At 39.7% G+C, this 19,493-nt stretch overlaps 1 protein-coding gene across 4 annotated transcripts in view; it reads left to right on the top strand.

The window, feature by feature from the left end:
• DIP2B (disco interacting protein 2 homolog B) overlaps positions 1-19,493 on the top strand; it is a 113,959-nt gene that overhangs the window by 63,614 nt on the left and 30,852 nt on the right. For all 4 annotated transcript variants that reach the window (XM_015559640.1, XM_006757088.2, XM_015559638.1 and 1 more), the window contains 9 exons: positions 2,120-2,213; positions 2,692-2,811; positions 4,401-4,515; positions 5,048-5,187; positions 5,858-5,994; positions 8,984-9,064; positions 11,567-11,694; positions 13,414-13,528; positions 15,884-16,085. In XM_015559640.1, coding sequence (XP_015415126.1) covers positions 2,120-2,213; positions 2,692-2,811; positions 4,401-4,515; positions 5,048-5,187; positions 5,858-5,994; positions 8,984-9,064; positions 11,567-11,694; positions 13,414-13,528; positions 15,884-16,085 — 1,132 coding nt within the window. The remainder of the gene's footprint in view (positions 1-2,119; positions 2,214-2,691; positions 2,812-4,400; positions 4,516-5,047; positions 5,188-5,857; positions 5,995-8,983; positions 9,065-11,566; positions 11,695-13,413; positions 13,529-15,883; positions 16,086-19,493) is intronic.

Raw genomic sequence — 19,493 nt, 5'->3', positions numbered from 1 at the left:
TGCGATTACATAAGTATATTTAGAACTTGGCAACTGTTGGTAATAACTAACTTTCCCGTTGGACAAAATGTACTGAATGACTGCATGCTACAATTAAATAAAGTGGGCTGCTTTCCATAAGAGAGGAGCAGGTAATGTGCTATGGGAGTTGGAGAAAGGTGAATTCCTCCCAGCTCTGGCACAAAGGCCATATTTGTGGAAGAGGTAGCAGTTGAGTCGGGCTTTGAAAAATGGCTAAGATTTAGCCACATAGAGATATTTTTGTGGTGGAGGTAGAGAGAGGGGACATTTCAAGTGGGAAAAGCTACCATATGTAGCATGGTGATTAGGAAGGGAGAGAAAAGAGGTACAAGATCTTAGAGTTGAAAAGGAACTCTGCGAGTATCTTGTTCAACTTCCTTACATACTGCAGGAGTTTGAGAAAGAGTAGAAAATGAAGCATCGGGGAAGAGGAGGGGGTCCCTTTTCACTCAGGACCCCTCAAATTAGTAAGAGCCTATTCCTTGAGTACATACTTCCTAGCTCCCAAAGCCCTTCCCATTGTTTTTAATTTATTGATTTGAGAGAGAGAGAGAGAGAGAAACACCAGTTTGTTGTTCCACTTATTTATGCATTCATTGGTCGCTGCTTCTTTGTGCCCTGACGAGAGATCAGACCAACAAATTTAGTGTATTACTGAGCTACCGGGCCGGGGTGCTATTTTGTTTTTTATTAGAGATTAAGAAACCCTTCTGAGGAGTTAGAGCAGTGGTTCTCAACCTTCCTAATGCCCTGACCCTTTAATACAGTTCCTCATGTTGTGGTGACCCCCAACCATAAAATTATTTTCGTTGCTACTTCATAACTGTAATTTTGCTACTGTTATGAATCGTAATGTAAATATCTGATATGCAGGATGTATTTTCATTGTTACAAATTGAACATAATTAAAGCATAGTGATGAATCACAAAAACAATATGTAATTATATATGTGTTTTCCGATGGTCTTAGGCGACTCCTGTGAAAGGGTCGTTCAACCCCCAAAGGGGTCGCAACCCACAGGTTGGCGACCCACAGGTTGAGAACCACTGAGTTAGAGGGACAAAGTATGAAGAATTAGCTATAAACACCATTCTTTCTCTGAAATCCAAAAGTTTGTCACCATACCTAGAAACTTTGGGGAGGGAGGAAAAAGAATGGTATCTTGGTTTCTTTGGGCCACTTGGGTGGTGAGAAAAATGGCCAGCCTAGATACCAAGACTTAATAATTCTGCTGGGCTGGGTCTTTTTGGGACAGGAGGTCCTGGGTGTATTCATTCATTTGGGTGACAGGAGACACCAAATTGCATGATCCTCTCAGCTCACTCAGCTTTATCTACTCAAATACCCAACAGGTGTGGGCAGGACCTCCTCTAAGTAACGGAAACTTTGATATTGTTTTGTAACCCAACCCTCTGTGGTACGTGGCAAGCACCAGCATGATGAAAGCACTCAGTGGGGTGGAGGGCAGCTTGGCAACATCTGTTAAATTTTAAAAGCAGATATCCCGTGGCCCAGCAGCACCACTTTTCTGTACCCACCCTAGAGAAACACGTATACATATACTCAGGGAAGTATAAATATGCTCCTTGAAACCTTGTTTGTAACAGCAAAATAATTACTAATAATAGGGAAATGCCTAAATAAATTGTGGTGTAGTCATACTATGGAATACTATGCAACAGTTCGAAAAAAATGTGTAGATCTCATACTGATGTGCTTAGACTTAGCTCTGAAACAATGAAAAAGTGGAAAAAAGTACATTGCAGGTATACGTATAGCATGATGCCTTTTATGTTAACAGTACTTTCTGTTTTCCATGGGGAAAACTATGTATGTAAATACATAGAAAAAGAACCAGGAGGATACATGCCAGATTCATAATAGTGATTATCTCTGAGGAGGAGAGGGAACCAGGGTTAAGGGTAGAGAGCAAATCAGGCTTCAACCTTAAAGTTAATATTTCATATTTTTTTCAAAGAGCATGTATTTGAGTATATATTACATGTGATTAAAATTGTTAACAAGATATCAGTTCAGTTTTAAAATGCTATGTGTGTATTTAGTATTGATTACTTTTTATCTTTCTTTGCTTTTCAGAATGTAATGAATAAGATGCATACAGTTAGTGTACCCTACTCTGTTATGAAGACTTGCCCTCTCTCTTGGGTCCAGAGAGTACATGCCCACAAAGGTAGCTACACACAACATCTGAGCTTTAACTATGTGACTGTTTGAACTAAGATTTCAGGGATTATCAAGTCACCCTTCGAGAGACATAGTCCTATGCTTTGGTGGCTTGACAAATGTTAGAATTCAGTTACTAAACTTAGGTGTGTTGTCATTTTCATCTCTGACGTCCTTTCTTAAGAATTGAGATGAATTTGCCTGAATTTGAGCCCTGAATCAGATTTATTGAGTACTTTGGTGTTCAGAGCTTCCTTGGCAAAGATGTGTGGCCTGCCTACAGGTCACAGTGAGCAAACAGTGTGTGTCCAGCTAATCACTGCTGCCTCAGAGCACCGGGCACACGTTCTTTGAAACCTTCTTTATTTTCTCTAAGTGAAAATCATGATCCCTAAAATGACTAAAAGTTTTTATTATAGTATCTTAAATATCTACCTAATTTAGCATGTATGTGTGTGTTAACTTTATCCCTTTTGAATTTGTAGCCAAGGTAGCTTTAGTAAAATGTCGAGACTTGCACTGGGCTATGATGGCACATCGAGACCAAAGAGATGTGAGCTTGAGTTCCCTCCGGATGTTAATTGTGACTGATGGAGCAAATCCCTGTGAGTACTTCTAGAGTGTAGATCGGGGACTATTCTTTCCTTAATGTTTGTAATTTGATATAATTCATATGCCATAAAACTCACCCATTTAAAGTGTGCAGTTTAATAGTTTCAGTGTGATCACAAAATATGCGGCCATCACCATGACCTAAGTTTAGACAGTCATCACCCCCAAAAGATACTTCATACCCATTAGTAGTCACTCCTCATTTCTCCTCCACTGTCCCCTACTACTCAGCAACTTCTACTTTCTGTCTCTGTAGAGTTACCTATTCTGGACATTTTATATAAAGGCAATTATACTATATTGCTCTTGTGTGACAGGTTTCTTTCACTTAACATAATGTTTTCAAGGTTCATCCACATTGTATGTATTCAGACTCCATTTCTTTTTATTGCCATATAATAATTCCATTGTATAGATATACCACATTTTATCTGTTCATCATTTGATGGATGGGTAAAAATATTTTTTTAAATACGTTTTTTATTAATTTCAGAGAGGGAGAGAGAGAAACATTAATGATGAGAGAGAATCATTGATCAGCTACCTCCTGCACACCCCCTACTAAGGATCGAGCTGGCAACCCCAGGCATGTACTCTGACTGGGAATTAAACTGTGACCCCCTGGTTCATGGGTTGATGCTCAACCACTGAGCCACCTGACTAGGCGGATCCATATGCTTTTAAATCCACTCCTTCTTGCTCACTCATATCTTTTTTCTATCATGTAACTAAAAGGAATGATAAGAAAGTGACTTGATGTAACAAGTGCCTGCACTTTATGTCAATTCCCCCTAGCAGCAAATCAAGTTTGAAAAGCTTTTAGAGATCCCCCATGTCACCTGCTTTCCCCCACAAACACAAACACCCTGAGCTTCCACACAGTAGAACCAGGTAAAATGTTAGATACTATGTTCTTTGTCATACTGGATTTTTGTCAGTAGTCACATTAATCATCCTGTATAATAAAACACAGACATGGGATTGACCTTAATAAGAAACAAGTCAGAGAGGATCATGTAGAAGCGTGTGGCACTAAGCCAGAGTGTTTGTACTGCGCTGGCTAACAGTTACTCAGGATGCGTTGCTCCGTTCCAGGCTGGCCACAGTGCATCTCTCATTTCTGTTTTGATTGGGAAGCCCGTTAGGAGCAGCTTTATTACAAGTTGTAGCTTTAAGTAGTGTCCTTCATATGTATCAGTTATTTCACCGGCACAGTAAAGTGTTTGGATGGAATTAATGGTGTACAGTAAGAGTTCTTCTGAGAAAAAAATGTATTGGCTCCCCATCCTAACCGGTTTGCTCAGTGGATAGAGCGTCGGCCTGCGGACTGAGGGGTCCCAGGTTCGATTCCAGTCAAGGGGCATGTGCCTTGGTTGCGGGCACAACCCCGGTGGGGGGTGTGCAGGAGGCAGCTGATCAATGTTTCTGTCTCATCGATGTTTCTAACTATCCCTCTCCCTCTCTGTAAAAAATTAATAAAACATATTTTTTAAAAAATATATTGGCTCCACTCTTTACGTTTCCTACAGTAATGAAAACCACGATGTCAGCTTTCAAGTTGACCTGTTCCATCTCCTTATAGGGTCTGTGTCATCCTGCGATGCCTTCCTGAGTCTGTTCCAGAGCCATGGACTGAAACCTGAGGCCATCTGTCCATGCGCTACTTCTGCTGAAGCCATGACTGTCGCGATCCGCAGGTATCGTTCAAGACACCAGTGCTCTTAATGTACAACTTCGATCAAATGTGCAAAATTTACCAGGCAGTGACAAGGGGCATTAACTAATTTTCTGCTTCGTAAGTCTAAAAGTGAAAATGACTTTGTAAAGCAGTCTGAAGCATCTCATTTATTCTTCCCACTCCTGCACTAAGTATAACTGGTAAACTGAAAATTTAATTATTCTCAGCTCATTTTTTTGAATTAGCTCTTTTTCTGTGTTGTTTTGCTCTTCAGAGTCCTCAGTATCTTATACTAGAAATAGGCTATTCTTGATTGTGGCTTGCGTGTGCAAAGTACATTTGTAGTATACCCAAGATCAATATATTCTTAACATCTGATTAAATGTACTTTTTCCACCTGAATGAAAATTGACCATGCTTTGAAAAAGTGTGTGTGTGTGTGTGTGTGTGTGTGTGTGTGTGTGTTAGCTGGAGGAAACTTGCTTTCCTACATACTCATATTTTTCTCCATTATTTCATTTGCCAAATTTGATGAGTGTATTTGTTTTCAGGCCTGGAGTTCCAGGGGCCCCTTTGCCGGGAAGGGCCATTCTCTCAATGAATGGATTGAGCTATGGGGTAATACGGGTCAATACTGAAGATAAAAATTCAGCACTAACAGTCCAGGATGTGGGACATGTCATGCCTGGTGGTAAGTTCTCAGGAATATCATTTGCTTTTCCACAAAGATTTTTCATTAGAGATAGTAGAGACTGATAAAATACGAGATCCAAAACCAGGAACTCAAAATTTAGTCACTTAGTCACTTAGTTTCTCAAAGCCTTTCTAACAGTTAAGTAAACCTGATTATACTTACCTTCCAGCAGTGGCATGTGATTTAATTGTGGATGCTAATTATAGCTGTTCACTTTCCCATGGAAAGCGAAGTCCGAGTGATATTAAAGTTTGTTTTTGCCGTAATTGCCACGCCATTGGGACTGGCAGGAAGAACACACTGCTTCCATGAGTGTTTTGAGTTTGATCTGCCTCGGGGGAAATTAATTCACCTGTTTCTTTGGACTTTGCAGTCATTTTTAATGTCACTGTCTTTAAAAGCTTCAGTCTGCATCTGTTACATGTTTTGTTGCTGCTGTTGTTTTGCTGAATTTAAAAAAAAAGTATTTGTCTATCATCAGAGTAGATGGTATTTAAAGATGGAAATTTCAAATAAACCTATGTAATTCCTGGTCTATTTTTAACATTTTTCTTTGGTTATTCTTACTCAGTGCCACTCACTAAATACAAAATTTTCCTGCGTTCACAAGGATGAAGCATAGGTTTTCCAGGGTCTCTGCTTCTTGACTGTGTTTTCTGTGCACTAGGGATGATGTGCATCGTGAGACCGGATGGACCTCCCCAGCTCTGCAGAACTGACGAAATTGGAGAGATCTGTGTCAGCTCCAGAACAGGGGGCATGATGTACTTCGGGCTTGCTGGTGTGACCAAAAATACCTTTGAGGTACATGAAATTAAAATGTTGCCAGGAAAATGTTTGGTGAGGGTGTCACTAGGGCAGATGACTTGGTTCATGGGAAATAGCATAAGATAGTGGGTTGAAGGTATATGCTCCAGAGCTGGGCTGCCCTAGTTCAAATCCTAACTCTGCCACTCACTAGCTGATTTTAGGTGAGTTGCTTAACCTCTTTGTGCCCCAATTTCTTTATATTTAAAATCAGTAACCATAGTAACTACATCATAGGATTGTTTTGAGAACTAAGTGAGTTAATATTTATAAAGTGCTTAGAGCAGCACCTGGCACACAGGAAGTGCTACTGTTAAATTAATAAGTTAATAAATAAGAGGCCTTACAAAAATTCCTTTGGTGAATATGCCATGGTTTGAACTTTATAAGCCCAAATATTTAATTTTAACAGAATATAGTGAGAATCCATCTCTTAAGTGTAGACTCAAGTGAACTGAGCTCACAAAGACGGATGTGAACCAGAATGTCAGGTCACTAAGAGAAAATGAAGAACTGTTCTGTCACGGGCAGATTGCTCCTATCATTCAAACTTTCAGTGAGACAAGTATTTATTGAGCACCTTCTATGTGTCTGGCACCATTCTAGAGGTTTGGAGTACATCAAGAGAATAAACAAACAGAGCTCCTCAAACAGCTCATATTCCAGTGTAACTACCACATTGCTTTCCTGCAGGCAGTTCTGCATGTGAAATCAAAATTGTAATGAAAATTTGCCTGGTGAGCCTGGAAATCATAACAGGCATAATTAATTGTCTATATTTTATAATTGGGATTAACCTACCTCAGGGTACCTTTTAGGGAACAGAGAACTCCAGTTTATGGGCCATGTCCCTTTTATACTAGACAGGGCTTATATGACTACAACCAATTTCAGTTCTTCAAGCTTCCCTTTTTTTATAATTTAGACTACTGGCTCTCAATATGGCAGGGCACATCTATCTACCATCCCATTTGAAAATCAGTGCTTATAATTAAGTAGTGTTAGATGTAGCGGATGGGAGAGTGTTATCTATGTAAATGGTGTGGTATTTGAAAAAAATTTAGAATTCCTGAGCTCACCATCATTTGTATTTACACGGCCTAAAATGGTATAACATAAATTATTAAATGTCTGTCAGTTATTACCGTCATCATCATTGTTATTGCTATATTCTTGCCCTACCGTCAAGTGTTAAGACTAAGTCACCTTAATAGGAGTAGACTTTCATGAACTCTTCAGGTGACTAATTACCTCTGCTGAGTGTATATACATGTCACTAATTCAAATCTTACCTTATTTCTTTTATTTTAAAAGTGTTTGGACTACATATATTTCTCTTTTTTTTTGTTAATCCTCACCCGAGGATATTTTTTTCCATTGATATTTAGAGAGAGTGGAAGGAAGAATGGAGGGAGGGAGGGGAAAAGAGAGAGACATCGATGTGAGAGAGACACATCAATTGGTTGTCCCCCGAACATACCTGGGAACATGGCTGGGGATTGGACTTGCAACCCAGGTATGTGTTCTTGGTGGGGAATCGAACCCGTGACCCTTTGGTGCATGGGCCAATGCTCCAACCGCTGAGAAACACTGGCCAGGGCTACATATATTTTGAATACCTGAATTTTTCTGTTGCATTTGCCTTATATAAACAAGATTCTCAAGCAGTGTTAGAAGATACTGGTGATATTTGGTTATATTGCCTTTCCTACAAGGACAACTGCCTAATCAAAATTCTTAGACTTAATACCAAACTGCTAGGTCCATAGTAATGAAGAAATTTTGAAATCTGCAGTATAAATTTAATGATAGTGAAGTCGAATAAAAATCCTAAATAAAAAAGGAGAAAACTGTTGCCTGGGTTTGCAAATTAACATTTCTAATATTTTTCTCACTGGAATCTTATATATAAACCCTGAAGAATTTTTCAACGTGGGTATAGGAGTATTCAGTATAGCACTGCTTGTAATAGTGAAAAATTAGTTGACCTACACAGCTATGCAGACTGGTTACTTTCTGATAACTGCTAATTCTAATAGTTTCCTGAGAACTCACTCTGGACCAGCCACTGTGCTGATGTCTACAAATCTGTTTACAGTCCCTTAATCTTTACTGTAAGCTTGTGTGTGAGGGGCATTGGGAACTTCATTTTATGGCAAAAGAAACAGAGGTTTAGGAACGTCCAGGAACTTGCCCAAGATCCACATTAGTAAGTGGCAGAGCCAGGTATTGACTTACATTTGACTCCAACGGCTATGCCTGCTGTCCTCTGAGCAATGGTATATTACAGAACTATTGTACAAAGGGAGCCATATAGACTATTACCAACTTCTAAAGGTATCCAAGATATGTTATATGAAAAGGCAAGTTGCAAAGCAGTATATGTCATATGATCCCTTTAAAAAAAATTCTTAATAAAAAAATACAGAGAGATGAACAATAAATTGTAAATGATTGTTATCTCTTAAGGGGGGTAGTATTCCTGTATTCACTATTTACATAATATTAGTATGTGTTACTTGTTGTATGTAACTAAAAAAAAAAGAAAAGAAAAAGAAAAAAATAAACAAACAAACAAACAAAAACAACACTTAAAGACTTCAAAAACCAAAACAGCCTAGCCAGGTAACTCAAGTAGTTCTGTTAGTTAGTGTATCTTCACATACAAGAAGCAACCAATGAATGCATAAATAAGTGGAACAACAAATCAATGTCTATATGTCTCTTCTCCTCCCCTCCTTTCCCCTCCTATTCTCTCTCTGTTTTCCTCCTTCCCTCCCTCCTTCTTTCTCTTCCCCTCTTTCTCTCACAAACCAATTAAAACAAATACATATTTTTTGCAAGAGAAAATACCAAACTTAATATATGCACAAGTATGGGAACCCTGCATACATGAAAGGCAGAGATCCCACATGCATGAGAGGTTCTTAAATACATTTTTAAATTAAAATCTCAGATTGTCACTTTATTTTTTTCTGTGTTTTAGGTAATTCCAGTGAATTCTGCAGGCTCTCCTGTTGGGGATGTGCCATTCATCCGATCAGGATTGCTGGGGTTTGTAGGGCCCGTAAGTGATGTTTTCATGTTTGTTTTGATGCATCTTATTCAGATATTTGGACTTTGATCCACAGAACAGAACAAATTCTGATTAATCCAAGAGTGTTATAGGGCTGCTTACTTATATTTAAAACATTTTCTATAAGAATGTAATAAATGCGTTAAAGTTTATTGTTTCTGTTACCCAAGTTCATTGACTCCTCCAAATTGAGACTTTATTTTTTTATTTTCAAAACTCTTTTTACTTACTCTTGCTACCCTTCTTTCATTCGATTAACATGTTAAGCGCCCAGCCTGGTTTGTCTTCCAGACGGAAAGTATAGTGTCAGTCACCGGTGACTGACATGGGGCTTAATGTGTTAATATGCGTCAATAAGTTATAAGTGCTGTTTTATTTAATAGCAAAGGGAAACCATAATAAATAGTGTACAAAGCATTTTCATACAGATTATCAGCAATACAACTTGTATAGTAGTAAATTCTTTGAATGAAAGCAATTTGTTTTCCAGCACATGGTATTTAGCGTCACTGGGTTTGTAGAGACAATTGGGACCCGAAACTTGTTTTCAAAGAGCTTATAGCTAGTTTCATGAGCCAGCAAGGAAGGCTTTGCATGACATAATGGGAAGTATGGATTTTACTTTATAAGTAATAGTTATTCCTTATCATAGTTAGGCCCATATACCTCCTTCTGTCTCTAATTACCTCCTTACTCTCGCTTCTCTTCTTTATGCTTTAAGTTATATAAGAAAAGATATAATTTTTTTTAAATATATTTTATTGATATTTTACAGAGAGGAAGGGAGAGGGATAGAGAGTTAGAAACATCAATGGGAGAGAAACATCGATCAGCTGCCTCCTGCACATCTCCTACTGGGGATGTGCCTGCAACCAAGGTACATGCCCTTGACCAGAATCGAACCTGGGACCTCTCAGTTCGCAGGCCGACTCTCTATCCACTGAGCCAAACCACTCAGGGCAAAGATACAATTTTATTATAGTCCTTTCCCAATATTCATGGGGAATGGTGGGGGGAAAGGAATACCTCTAAGAGAATCATTCTTCTAGAAAGAGAAGTCTACACCTATTGTCTTGACTTCCTCACTCAGCACCAAGAAGTTCTTTTTTTTTTTTTTTAATATATCTTTATTGATTTCAAAGAGGAAGGGAGAGGAAAAGAGTTAGAAACATCAATGATGAAAGAGAATCATTGATTGGCTGCCTCCTGCACATCCCCTACTGGGGATCGAGCCCACAACCCAGGCATGTGCCCTTGGCAGGAATCAAACCTGGGACCCTTCAGTCTGTAGGCCGACGCTCCACCCACTGAGCCAAACCAGCCAGGGCAGCACCAAGAAGTTCTCAATGACCTAGCTCCTTGTAGCTTACCACTGCAGCCATCACATCTGCATTCCAGGAAGCAGGACAGAGGAAAGGGTGCAGTCCTGTTCTCCTGTAAGGAAGATTCCCTGAAGCTGCTGACAACACTTCCACTTATATCCCATTGTTCTGAACTAGCCAAGTGGCCCACCTACCTGCCAGGGAGGGTGAAGTGCCATCCTTACTCTGATCAGCACTGCCCAGCTAAAAATTCTGATAGTGTGAAAGAATGAAGAAACAGATGTAGGAGACTAGTGTCTCTCTCATTTTCTTTATTTCCATCTTAGCATTTTCACACTATGTTGGAAATGCATGGTTCCCTTCTGTTTTCCGAAACGGACCAGTGACTTCTTGAGACTGGAGGTTATGTCATACTTACATACCCGGTCAGTGTATGGCACTGCGTTCTGCCCAGTCAGCCAGTGAGTGATGTTCACATGGAGATGACAACTAGATAGTGAATATATGTAAATTTTACAAGAAATTTAGGAAATCTATAGTGAATGGAAAAAGTTAATTTATTGCAAGTGGGTCTGGGGAATTATTGATAATAATATTAAATAACAAATAAAATTATTTAGGCAGTGGTGCTTTTAGGGCATTAACAGCATCCTTTCCTGCAGCTCTGTCATCTTACTGCAGAGGACAAACTCCTGCAGTCTTCCTTTGACCTTTCTTTATTAGCCTGTTTGTGATCTTGCCAGATGGAAAAAGCATCACCCTTATAAACTTGAAACAGTCATTCTAACATCAAAACTATTTTTATCTCTTCCTAATTCCAGTATTAATTGACAACATTTTTCTCCTCTGCATCCATCCCATGAATAGTTACAGAAAATAAATTAATACATAATCATGACTGGGAAAATAAACTATGCTTATATGCCATCCTAGTTGCTTTCTTATAAGAATAAATATGAATAGATTCCCTTAAGACCCCATTAATTGTAAGATACCACAGGTTTTTTCCCACTGATTTCCAAGATGCTCTGATGTGAAATATTTTCTCAGAATCCGTAAAGTTTGGTATTGTTTCTTACATTTTTCATGAGATTTATTTCAAGGCAGAAGTAAAATGTTTGTTTTACTATTTAAGTTATGGAAATCAAGGTAAATCACTGTTATCTTTCAGGGCAGCTTGGTGTTTGTGGTTGGAAAAATGGACGGGTTACTCATGGTTAGTGGTCGAAGACATAATGCTGATGACATTGTTGCTACCGGATTGGCTGTGGAATCAATAAAGACTGTTTATAGAGGAAGGTGAGTAGTGCAAAGTTCAAATGTTAACATTTTCAGTAGAATCTGAATATATCAGGTGATTTGATTATATTCTGTAGATTCTCTTTCAAGTGATTGGGTTATTTTGGGTTAAGCCTAGCAGAAACCAAGCTTTGAATATTTGTCTTAAAATGTCTGGTTCTTTGGCTGTAATTGAGAGAAATAAGACATAATGATATCCTTGTGTTTCAGTTTTTAATTGTCACTATTTGTTGAGGACTGAGGAGGATTCTAAAATGTTGAACTTCCTACATTCCTTCAATACAAAAGTAGTCCCATTCAGTCTAATTGAGAAAGATGCTACTTTGTAGGAGTTTTACATCTAAGAATTGTTTCTCTTACTCATCTCTAATTTATTATATCATTTTAACACAGAGATTGGCATAGCACTTAAGTACCAATTTCAAATTCCATGGGTGAAGTCAATTAGATACCCTTTTTTCTTAGCTTATTAATTGAAGAAAAGATTTTTGGTACATATTTGAATAATGGATGTCCTATTCGGTTGTTTACAATCATGGATATATGTTTTAAAGCAATCTTGGTGTCCCTTTAGTATTTGAAGAGGAAAAAGGAATTAAACCAATACAGAACCAATTCTTGAAATGTGTAGTTTTTGTCATGGTGTAGCTTCCTGTGAGATATAAACTCTGTGGGGCACTAGACCTGACTTTGGTCACAGCTATACCCATAACACTCAGCAGAGCACCTGGCACACAGTAGGTGTTCAATAAATATGTGTGGATGAAAGGAAGGAAGGGAAACGGTCAGGTGTGTGGGTATATTCAGTTCTCCAATGACTTCCCATTATTTCATGCATTCATTCTACAACTGTTTATTGGGTGCCCACTGTATGCCACTGTTCTTGATGTTCACGGTGTGGTGTTGAACAAAACAGGCCTTGTGAAGCCACATTCTCATTGGGGGAAACGGACAGTAACCACATAGGGAAATAGATAACGTATGAGATGATGACAAATGCTATGCAAAAAAAAAACATAGAGGGTGGGGGTGTGCTTGCCAGTTTCTATTAGGTGGTCTGGGAATGCCTTACTAGTAAGGGACGTTTGAGCGGAGACCTATCTTAAAAGACCCCTCCCCTTGGCCTACCAGGTCCTCTGTGACCACCTGGCCTGGCTCTGACCTCTCCCCACTGCTCTCTGCTTCACCACTCTGCTTCAGGCACACTGGCCTTCTTGCTGTTCTTCAAACCTGCCAAGCTCGTTCCTACCTCAGAACCTTTTCGCTTTCCGTTCCTTCTGCCAGGAAACCTCTTCCTCCAGATCTCCGCGTGGCTCGCGTCCTCACTTCATTCAGGTCTCTGCTCCAGTGTCCACTCCTCTGGAAAGCACTCCCCAACCACTGCCTTCATAGCACACCACTCCACCCCCTCACCCTGCCTCAGCCTAGTGTATATTACAACATGACATTATATTTGTTTGTTCTGTCTCTCTGATATGCAAACTCCATGAAGACAGGGCCTTTGTCTAATTTATCACTGTGTCCCAACATTCACAACAGTGGTGCTTAATACATGTTTTTTGAGTCCTCGTTTTGATAGTAATGATTGTACATTTTCTTACTAAACTACTCATTCTTGGCTAGTGTGGTGGGGATGTCCCTTCTCTGTATTCCAACTGAGCAAAGTAAACAGGGCTGGTTATGAAGGGAGTCCTGATGTGTTTGATCTGTCTCTCTTAGAATTGCTGTGTTTTCTGTGTCTGTATTTTATGATGAGCGCATTGTGGTGGTTGCGGAACAAAGACCTGATGCTTCCGAGGAAGACAGTTTCCAGTGGATGAGCCGGGTGCTGCAGGTGAGCTTCGTTGTCAAAGGCGGCAGCAAAATGCTTGACATTTTCTTTGGTGGACTAGTTATACCACCGTATTTTTTTCTTGCCAATCACTACTTAAATATGCTGGGTGCTATTAACAAAACTAGATAGTTAATACCTTTTCTCCTTGTGGACCACATAGTATTTTTCTGCTCAAGTTGCCAAAAAGAATTGAATTAACTTGCCTCAGCAAATTCTTTCACATTTTTGTTCCGAAGTGTTTACAACCCATAAAAATTTTAACTGTCCGTATGTGGAACACATCTTCGGCAGTAATCAATCCACTTGTCAACAGCTACAGTCTTACTACATGTTAAAAGTGGTGCATAGAGTGCAAGGGATCCAAATAAATATAGGGTGTTGTTCTTACTTTGAAAGGGCTTTATTGTGAAGTTAGAAATCTGGGTGACATAAACCACTAGGGAAAGGGAAAGATTTGGTTTCAGTATAAGGGATATCTTTCTAGAGGGGGCAGGCTAGAGTGATGAAAGGAGCTTACTTGTCTTCATTTGAATGCCAGCTCCACTCCCCACCACATATATGCCCTTAGGCAAGTTACTTAACCTCAGGGAGCCTATTTCCTAATCTATAGAGTGGGCATAAAATTATTTATATTACAGAGCTATTAGGAGGATTAATTGATAGTAATTAGATAATTAATTGAAGCATTTAGTAAATGATGACTAAATAACATTTCATTTTACTCTCTGTCCCCTCACTTGTCTTCATTTTTCTACTTAGTATTCATCACCATACTAGAGGCCCATTGCATGAATTCGTGCACCAGTGGGGTCCCTTGGCCTGGCCTGCGGGATCAGGCCAAAACCGGCTCTCCGGCCTCCCCCGAGAGTCCCGGATTATGATAGGGCACAGGCCAGGCCGAGGGACCCCACTGGTGCATGATCAGGGCCAGGGAGGGCTCCAGGGCTCTGGCCCGTCTTGCATCTAGGATAGGATAAGTGTGTTTATATTTATTGTTTTCTACATCCACTATATTATAAGCCCTATGAAGGCCAAGACTTTATCTCTTTTGTTCCCTGCTCAGTCCCCAGAACCTGTTAGCTATGCCAGCACATCATCATAGTAGGCTTAGTAAGTGTTGGTTGGGTAGTGAAAGATCTAAAGAAAACATGGCCTGTCCTGGCCATAGCGACTTATATGTCATTGGGAGTGTTCCCAACATCCATAACTGGTCAGCTTGGGCCGTTTGGATTTATTAATTGCCAGTGTAGTTGTAATGTTGTAGAAATGATGCAATCATGGGATGAATGATAGGACTAGGTGACTTTTAAGATTTCTTCCTATCCTTGGGGTCTGTGATTCTGGATTATCAGCTGGCATAACATAGGCTATTTGTAGTGGAAATCAGGGAAAGAAAGGATATCTACTGAAGATACACTAGACAGAAAAGACTCTGAAGAAGGTGGGCCTGGGCTGGTCTCTGAAAGGTGGATAAGAACCAGACTTGCAAAGAGAGTATTTCTTATACTGTTCCTATTTTCAAACACATAAACTGCTTATTTCCTTCACAATGAACTTTGGGGCATAATGGTTGAATCTTGTAGTGAATTATGTTTTTTCCTGTCACAGGAAACTGAAATTCCCCAAGATATTTGTTACTCTTTTGGAAAGCAACTATAGGAATTAAATGCTATGCTAATTCATATTCTTGTAAAAGTCATTTGGAGTCTGATTTGCGCATGAAATAAAAGGGCATTATTTTTGCAGTCTCTGTAGCTTTGCAGCTTGGAGCACTTGGATTCATAGTAGAACAGTAAGGGTACCATATGTCCTGGTAGGTAGAGCCCAGTGGTGGTTAATTCCAGGTCTATGTGTAATAAAGTAAATACCTAACTAAGGAAGGTGGTCAGTAGACACCTTACCAGAAGGTGTATTCAGTAGGAAATCAAGGCTACATGCAGGAATACATTTGTTAACTTTCTGTAACTCTGAGATACTGGAGACTTAGGAACTCTGCCAGACTTTCCACTTGTTGCTGTTGATAAGGAGGGTAGTTGGAGGAGTATTGATTTTTACGTTTATTTTTTTGCCCTTTTAAGTTGTTTAAAACAACCAAAACACATTACTAGGTTTTTCACATTATCACTCAACATATTGAGGCTTGTAAGTCAGTGTTTACCTCTGCCCTTTTAGATAGTATCTTACCCTTCTGTTAACTTCTACCACCATTGAACGGATTAGGTAACTTTAGACATATGGGATCTTAATAATCTTCCAGATTCCAGAGCTAGAATAGAATGTATAGAGAAAGAAAATTCTAGAATAGAATAATGAATTGTGTAAAATTAATGTCACAGAATATTTCTCTTTTTCCAGGCAATCGATAGCATTCATCAAGTGGGGGTTTATTGTCTTGCTCTGGTGCCTGCCAATACATTGCCAAAAACTCCACTAGGAGGAATCCACATATCTCAAACGAAGCAGCTCTTTCTAGAAGGATCTCTACATCCGTGCAATATCCTCATGTGCCCACATACATGCGTGACCAATTTGCCAAAACCCCGGCAAAAGCAACCAGGTAATGTGCTGGCTTTGAAGATGTAATGGTGAGATTGTAAATTCAAGAAGCTGAGTTTTCCCCCCGTGATTCTTTCTCTAAAATCAGACTTTACAAAAGTTAGTAACGAGAATAGTTATCATCAGACTGAAGGCAGGGAGGACTGAGACCCTGCAGGAAGGCTTCTCTTGCTCCCTGTTGGCTCCCCCTCCTAAGTGATTCTTAGTAGTGTTCCTCCTTTCCCCGGGATGTGAGGCACGGAGTCAAGACACTCAGAATCCCACTTGGGAAGCAGAATAAAGCAAGTCCTACAGGGAGGTTTTAATAAGATAGCTAGTATTTATTGAGTGCCTACTAAAAACCAAATATTAGCTAATTTTTATGTTTTATAAATGTGATCCTACAGCTCTGTGCTCAGCTATGGAAAGTAAAGTTCAGGAAAGTTAAGAATTATGCCCAAAGTCAGATAGATAGTGGCAGAGGTGAGCGTCACACTAATTGACTCTAAAATCCATGCTCTGAATTGCTAAATCACACTGCCTTTCGGTTGGGACTCTCTTACCTAGAGTCACCCCTCATTCCTTTTAGCTTTCGGTGTCTGATTTGGGCCTCTAACAGCTCTGAGGGGAAAAGTGTTTAATTCTGAAATTTTCTGAATTGTAAGCACAGGTAAATAGCATGTTTGGCATTTGCCATATTCCTATAACTTCAAGACGCAAATAAGTATATGAATTGCCATATGGAAAAGAAAAACAAAACAGTCAATTTCCCCCTTTTGCCTAATTTCTGAGCAGACATAGGTTATAGCGCTGAGTTAGGAGGCTAAAGGCAGGAGTAATTGATTAATGGTCAGTCATGTTAAACTGTCGGTTCAATCCAACATGAAATCATTAAGTTTTAATGATGCTTCTTCATTTCACTGAGAAGTCAGTGAGAGGCTCCTGGTTTCGTGGAGACCTTAAAACATGAGAGCCCAAAACTAGCCTTTACAGATCCTGCACACGATGTACACATCAGCCTCCATCTGTGCTGGGAAGAGAAGGAGCAGTGGGAAGATAGGGAGGGAAAGGGAAGCGTGGTATTTAATTATACGTCTGTAAGACCGCTTTTACTGAAAAGGAAACATGAATGCTCAGTAACAAAATACAAGTACGTCTCTGACTCTAGGTATTTTTATCATGATATTAAAATGTTAATATGCTCTGCAGTAGTTATTGCATCGGGGTTCTTGTGGCTAAGATCATCTATCACAGTTGTTTATCTGGATGTTATTGTCAGCTCACCAACTAACCTTATCTTAGTAACTACGTGTGTCGAGTTAAAGTATATATGACATTTATTAGTTTCTGCTAGTGGAAATAAGAGTTTAAGGAGGCTAATATTCTAAAGGGACAATTAAAACCAAGAAGTTTGTATGTTAGTAATTAAGAAATGTATAAAAGGTATACATTTATTACCTGCCTAAGTATCTGACAGATGTATAAAATACACAATCATTCTCCATCTCAAATCCTGTTACACTGAAGTCCTACAGTCATTTGTCATGTGAGTAAAATTCTATTTAAATTGCATTTAATCTAGAATTCCTTTAACAAAACATTTGTGTCATAATAGATGCTTAAAATGTGCTACTTAGAGACATAGGAGCTACCTAAAAACATTGCTTTTGCTAGCCAGATTTCACCTAATTTTATTAAATGATAAAACCTATTTCAGAAATTTATTCTTAAGCCCACATGGACATAACATCCACATGTCTTCTGGAAGAAAGCATTAGGTTTGGCTCTATTTTTTGCTGTCTGTTGTGATTACCTGCTAAGATCTAAGTGGGATATAATGGTCAGACCAAAGCAGTTTGGAAATCATGGGATAGATGAGTTGGAGATGATGTGGGGTTTGCATGACAGGTTGGGGTTTAAGAAGAATACAGAGAGTTGAGATGGGTAAAAAGAGAGGGAAAGGAAGATGGAAAAAGTGTTAAGGCAGTGAGGGGCGGGGCGGGAATCTCATTGAGATACCTATCTGTTGGAGCTATTGTCTAAAGAATGGGAATGTCTAAGGACTGATTTGGGCTGCAAGTTTCAGAAAAACATAACAGCAACTTAAACAGGAGACAGGTTTATCTCTTTCTAAGGTAATGGAAAGGCAGGGCTAGGCAGTCCAGGACTAGGATGGCAGCTCCTCAGTCATTATGATTCCAATGTCCCACCTCTCTGCTCTGGTATTACATCAGTCAACTGTTACTATAGCTGTGCTGCATACCACATAACCCTAACGCTCAGCAGCTTAAATAAGAAGCATTTGTTTTTCACTCATGGGCTGTGGAGCTGTGGGCTGGGATCAGCTGGCTGGCCTTGGCTTCAGGCTGTAAGTTGGGTTAGAGTCATTCCATGTGTCTCCTCATCATGGGACCAGCAACTACCTGGGCCATATTTTTGTCAAAGCAAATGGCAAAAGCAAGAAGGCAAGCCACATCACACAAGCATCTTTAAAACTTGTGTTTATGTCCTGTCTTCTAACATTTCATTGTCCCAGACAAGTCAGACCGACCCAGAGTCAGTGGAGCACAGCGGCAGACTCCTCCCATGAGTCACAGCACGGACAGGAAGGGCTGCAAGAAAGTACCGGCCTGCCACACCATCCCTAGGCTTCCTGACCCCCAGCCGTCCTTCCTGCGTTCTAGCCAGCAGGTGGGAGGAAAAGGCAAAGGAGGGAATACCCGCCCCCTTTAAGCATATTCTCTAGAAATTACATATATCATTTCTCTTACATATTATTATCCAGTGCTAAAGCATACAGTCTTTATTCCAGGCGACAAACTGGTGGTTCTGTTTTTAAGGCAAAGGAGGAGAGGAGACATTGGGCTTGATGACTAGTGGTCTTTGCCACAGGAAATGTACAGAGTTTTGTGGGCAAAATAAGGCATATTTACAGCTACAGCAAAATGTCAGCAATTAGCCTCCTAGATGCTCCTGCTTTCAGTTACTTTTTACTTTCTGTGACCCATGGGCTCAAGAAATGTACATAGTAGGATCTGAAGAAATTGCTGCTGAATTATTTTTGTTTTAAGTTAACTCTGAAAATTTTACTTTTTAAAAATGTCACACTTTTATTATATTACATGTGAATACAGGATTGGGCAACTAACACAGTCAAATTTGCAGAGCCCTGCCTATATAAAAACCTCCCCAACATGATATCTGTAACTTATTATGCAGTTTCTTAGGAAGGAATTTTGCATATTGGACTTAAAATTGCAGTAAGGCACTTTTGTAAACAAAGTGTTCAGCACTCCATAGATGCAGACAGTGGGGTGGTGAGGGCCTGAGGCAGGGGCAGGGGCAGGGGCAGGGGGGCTGGAGGGTTTTTGTACATCTGATGGTAGGGGCAACTTGCTTATAGGAGTTAGAAGCAGGATTAGACAGACAC

The sequence above is a fragment of the Myotis davidii genome, unplaced genomic scaffold (genome assembly GCF_000327345.1).
Source record: "Myotis davidii unplaced genomic scaffold, ASM32734v1 scaffold233, whole genome shotgun sequence".
Classification (NCBI taxonomy): Eukaryota; Metazoa; Chordata; class Mammalia; order Chiroptera; family Vespertilionidae; genus Myotis; species Myotis davidii.
Note: the sequence above shows the minus strand (reverse complement) of the source record. Positions and strands in the feature narration are given on the sequence as shown.